The following is a 4,636-nucleotide window of genomic DNA, read 5'->3' as shown; positions in this document are numbered from 1 at the left end:
AGCATTCGTGTTCACCGAAGTAGCGATGCAAAGCTTGACCCAATGAACGCCATCTCTCTCTCTCTCTTTCTCTCTATTCAAACCCTCTTTTTCTCCTTCTCTCCAATGGAAAAAGTTAATTAGACAACAATGGAGTGAAAAAAGTCTTATAGATCTACGAAAAGGTTGGGCATGTCAGGTGCCTAGTATATGTCATCCTTTCTTCTCTTTTTTTTTTTGTTTCTTTTTTAATAGTAAGCATTCTCTTTCCTCACTCTTCGTAAATGATCTACCCCGTTGCCCATTTGTGTCAAACCTTTTGATTAATGTATGCCGTTAACTGATCGAAAACTGACAGCATGCCCAACTTTTACTTTGAAAATGGAGAAGAAATATAAAACTCCTTTCTCACCAAGATAAATATGATATTTATAACTCATTTAGGAATGCCATCCTTTTTTTTAATTTTGTAAACTTTGAAGATCTATCAAAACTTAAAAATTTATCACATGCCGGGTCATTTGGCCCCAATATATGTAGATCGACAAGTACTCTCATCTAAGGTTATAAATTAGTCCAGTTTTGGGTGATCAAGCCAGTGTCTAATTGGTTCCGGTCCTAACGAGTTACAACTAAAATCGACCCATTTATCTAATCTGTTCTAAATGTGAGATCCAAAATTTGTTATTAATCGGTGGAATCGTGTTGATTCATAATCGGTTCTAGTCACTATTTTAGTATCCAAAATTCTAAAAAATTTACCTAAACATAAAAATAATCAAATTTCTATTCTTAAGTATACAAATAAATAAATATAAATATAAATAAATAAGCATCCAAATAACCAAATATTAGGTATACAAATGAAAAGAGGAACCAAAACACTTTAAAAAAAAAAGGGCTCCTCTACTAAGCATACCAATAAATTCAAAATTATAGAATCCAAAGTTTAAGATGTTTTTGGTGGAAGGTAGTATATATGTGTCTCGGCCGATACCGATCCGATCCGATACCTCAAACCATGAATTAGAATAATGTTACAACTGGTGCTTAGCTCACGGTACATGACGGTGTGTCTAGCCTTTTCCATGCCTTCAAAAGTGGGCCAAAAGACTGTTTACATGGCGTTTTAAAATAGGCTGTTAGGTAGCTGTGAAGTTGTTTATGTATGTAAGGTTACTAAAACAAATATATGATTAGGGTTTTTCCAATTACAAAGTGTTTTCGATGTTCGGATCTTGCACCTAATGGGTTTTTACCCGATCCAATAGGAGCAGCATAATAAAAATAGAATTGGAGCTACCCAATCGGTCCTCCAGAAAATCTAATTTTGTTCTTTTGTTTTTTTTCTTCTTCAGATTCAGATTTTTCTTTTTTTGCGGTGTAAGAGCCAATGGTGCTGTCGTAGACTCGTAGCCTAGTAGGTCACATAGGTCAGGACAATACTTAGTATTAGAATTTAATAAACACGGGGGTCATAGTGTGAAAACAAAATAGTCAACAAGCATTCTAGCAAATAAAAGTTTGCCACGTTTTGATTTAAAGGACACCTGCCGGTTTTGAAATGGACAGGTGTCAGTGATCTTCACTGTCTGACTATACGTGTTGATGTAGCATTGGTTAACAAGTTTTAAATTGATGAACTCTGATGTCACTGAAATGGAGTTAGACAGGAAGAGAGAGACATAGTAAATAACAGAGGAAGTGAGGGTAGAGACTAGAAAGGCCTAACCAACAATGAATGGGTTATATAAAGAGAGTGACGAGAGATTGAAGAGGTAATCTAAATTGTAGAAAGAAAAAAAAAAAAAAATTTTGAGCGTTTGAGTTTGAGAGGTCTTTCTCTGTTTTCGTCTAAACAATCTCTTGCAGTTGATCGTCTTCTCTTCTTCTTTCCCCCCCCCCCCCTTCTAATTCCCGCTTCTCTGTATCCCTTTCTGTCATCATCTGTCTTTCAAGATTTGGTTTTTTTTGGGTTTGTTTTTTTGGATTTTGAAAGAAAGAAAAACAAACTTGGAAAGAGTTTTTTCGGAAGCCAGGTGGTTCAGAATAGAGATCCATTTTTTCGATTTTTTTTTGAATCTTTGTAGATTTTCTTTAAATTTGTTCAATTGAGAGGGTTGTTTTTTCTATCCCTCAGGTTGATTTTATGGTTCTAGGTTTAGAAGATTCTCACTTGTAGAAAAGAAAGCTTTTTTTTTTTTTTTTCTTTTAATTTTATTTTGGGGTTTGGAATTCCGGTTTCTCTTTGTTTTTCTCTGAAACCGTCGCCTGTTCTTTGGTTTTGGTAAGAGACAGGTGGTTTTTCTTATTTTTGCAGTTTCAGCTTTTCTGGTAGCAGTCTTTGTTTTTATCTTCTTTGCTTTATTCAGAAGTCATGGCAGCAGCTATAGATATCTACAGTAATGGACCTGTATCATCAGATCCCTTCAGAGAGGAGCTCATGAAAGCACTGGAGCCTTATATCAAAAGTGCTTCTTCATCAACCTCCTCTGTAACCCCTTCTACCTCTTCAACAACAACTTCTCCCTCTTCATCTCCTTCTCCTTCCACTTCTTACCCCTTCTGCTCTTTCTCTTCTCAACCCCAGTTTTACCCTGATTCTTGCTCGACATCGACTACCCAAATGTTTTCTCCAGGGTTCTCGATCCAAGGCCAATTTGGTCTCGAGCAATCAGGTTCATCAATAGGGCTAAATCAACTCAGCCCTTCACAGGTTCAGCAGATTCAAGCCCAAATCCAGCTCCAACATCAACAGCAACACATGGCTGCCATGGCTGCAGCTTCTATCCAAAATCAGAGGCTCAGGCAGTCTCAGTTGCAGCAACAGCAACCACATTTCCTGAATTTCCTCGGTCCGAAAGCAATCCCGATGAAGCAAGTGGGTTCATTAGCAAAACCCACGAAGCTCTACAGAGGGGTTAGACAACGGCATTGGGGGAAATGGGTTGCAGAGATCCGTCTACCAAAGAACCGTACTCGGCTTTGGCTCGGCACTTTCGACACCGCTGAGGAGGCTGCTTTGGCCTACGATAGGGCTGCTTACAAGCTCAGAGGAGAGTTCGCGAGGCTTAACTTTCCCGATCTCAGGCACCAAATTAATGGAGGAGAGTTCGGCGATTACAAGCCCTTGCAGTCCTCTGTGGATGCAAAGCTTCAGGCGATTTGTCAAAGCTTGGCTAATTCGCAGAAACAGGGGAAGGTAGGGAAGCCTGCGTTCGCTTCTAAGCCGAAGAAGGAGATCGATGGGGAGTCGCAGTCTCAGTCTCAGTCGCAAGCGAGCTCGACGGTGACAACTGCCCCTCAGCCAAATATGGGTTTGGATACATCATCGGAAGGCGAGATGGGGTTTCTGGGATTGAAGGATTGTAAGGTGGAAAGCGCATCATCACCAACATTGACAGAGAGTGATGAATCTGCAGACTCTTCACCTGAATCTGATATCAAGTTCCCAGATTTTAACGAGCCACCATGGGATGAATCGGAGAACTTCATATTGCGAAAGTATCCATCATATGAGATCGATTGGGAAGCTATCCTGTCTTAAATTTTCTTTGTATTGGCATCGTCCCTCTCTTTTATTTGGGATCTTGTTTACTTAGCTTAGTTCGGTGGGTTCTTTTTCAATAATTTTTGTTTTTTGTTTTTTGGTATCTCCGGTAGCTACTGCAATGAATTTTTGACATTTGCAGAGCTAGCTTGGAGAGTCTGGTTAGGTTTCAGTTTAGAGGGTTTTAAGAGGTCATGTTAATATGTCTCATCTCTCCATCTGGTCCACTGGTTTTTTCTTGGTTGGCCAGGGATAGCTTGCTATTGTGTAATTTTTTATCTAATCTTTGCTGTAATCTGTAATTCTCTACTGTGTAAGAATGTAATTACTTGTCTTCTTCTTCAAGTATAAGATTTTAGCCTTAATGTGTTTTGTTGTGTTCTCTCTAACATGTAAAATATATGTGTGGTGGGTTTGAGGGAACTGCAATTTACAGACATGAGATTCCATTTAATGACTCGAGAACTAGCAAAACGAGGAGGATTTAACCTGGTTCACTGTCATTCCTGGGAAAGGAAGATTGATTGCCTCACAGGATTTTACATCTTTGAGAAATATTGGACAGCAGCAAAGTGCAGATTTTTCACTTCAAAAGTTGTAGATTTCTTTGGTAGTAAGATCTATTGATTTCTGTAAATAAAAATCCCAAATCTAACTCCGCCAATCCAAACAGAGTCCACAAGTGAGATCCGTTGGTAACGTAACCTTCATCTTAAAACACGATGAGATGATTACAGAGAGTCAGAGACAACTAGTGACTTCTGAAGCACAATAGGAGATCTGGGTTTTCACCGTTAAACAACTATATACCTTGGAAGCATAATAGCCCATGTGGAAGTTTTATATTTGCAACCACCGTTCACTTCTAGTGACCATTGTTACTAGTTACTTCCGAAGCACAATAGGAGTTCTGGGTTTTGAGTTTTGACAGTTCAACAACTATACCTTGGAAGCATAGCCCAAGTGGAAGGAAGTTTTATACTTGCCACCACCATTCACTGCTATTGACCATTTTAACAATGGCAGATATTTAATTAGTTTGGATACCTAACACTTATTTTGTGTATTACCAGTTTGGTCAATACTCAGTACCAGGAGCAGACAGGC

General features: G+C 38.9%; 1 protein-coding gene across 1 annotated transcript; it reads left to right on the top strand.

Moving 5' to 3' along the window:
• Positions 1 to 1,808: 1,808 nt before the first annotated feature.
• On the top strand, positions 1,809 to 3,817 carry LOC122662238 (ethylene-responsive transcription factor RAP2-4-like). Its single transcript, XM_043857824.1, has one exon. It carries the CDS (start codon positions 2,357 to 2,359, stop codon positions 3,524 to 3,526), a length of 1,170 nt encoding a protein of 389 aa, XP_043713759.1. The 5' UTR covers positions 1,809 to 2,356; the 3' UTR covers positions 3,527 to 3,817.
• The last annotated feature ends 819 nt before the right edge of the window (positions 3,818 to 4,636 follow it).

This window comes from Telopea speciosissima, chromosome 1 (genome assembly GCF_018873765.1).
Source record: "Telopea speciosissima isolate NSW1024214 ecotype Mountain lineage chromosome 1, Tspe_v1, whole genome shotgun sequence".
NCBI lineage: Eukaryota > Viridiplantae > Streptophyta > Magnoliopsida > Proteales > Proteaceae > Telopea > Telopea speciosissima.
This window is presented reverse-complemented; position numbering and strand designations above follow the sequence as displayed.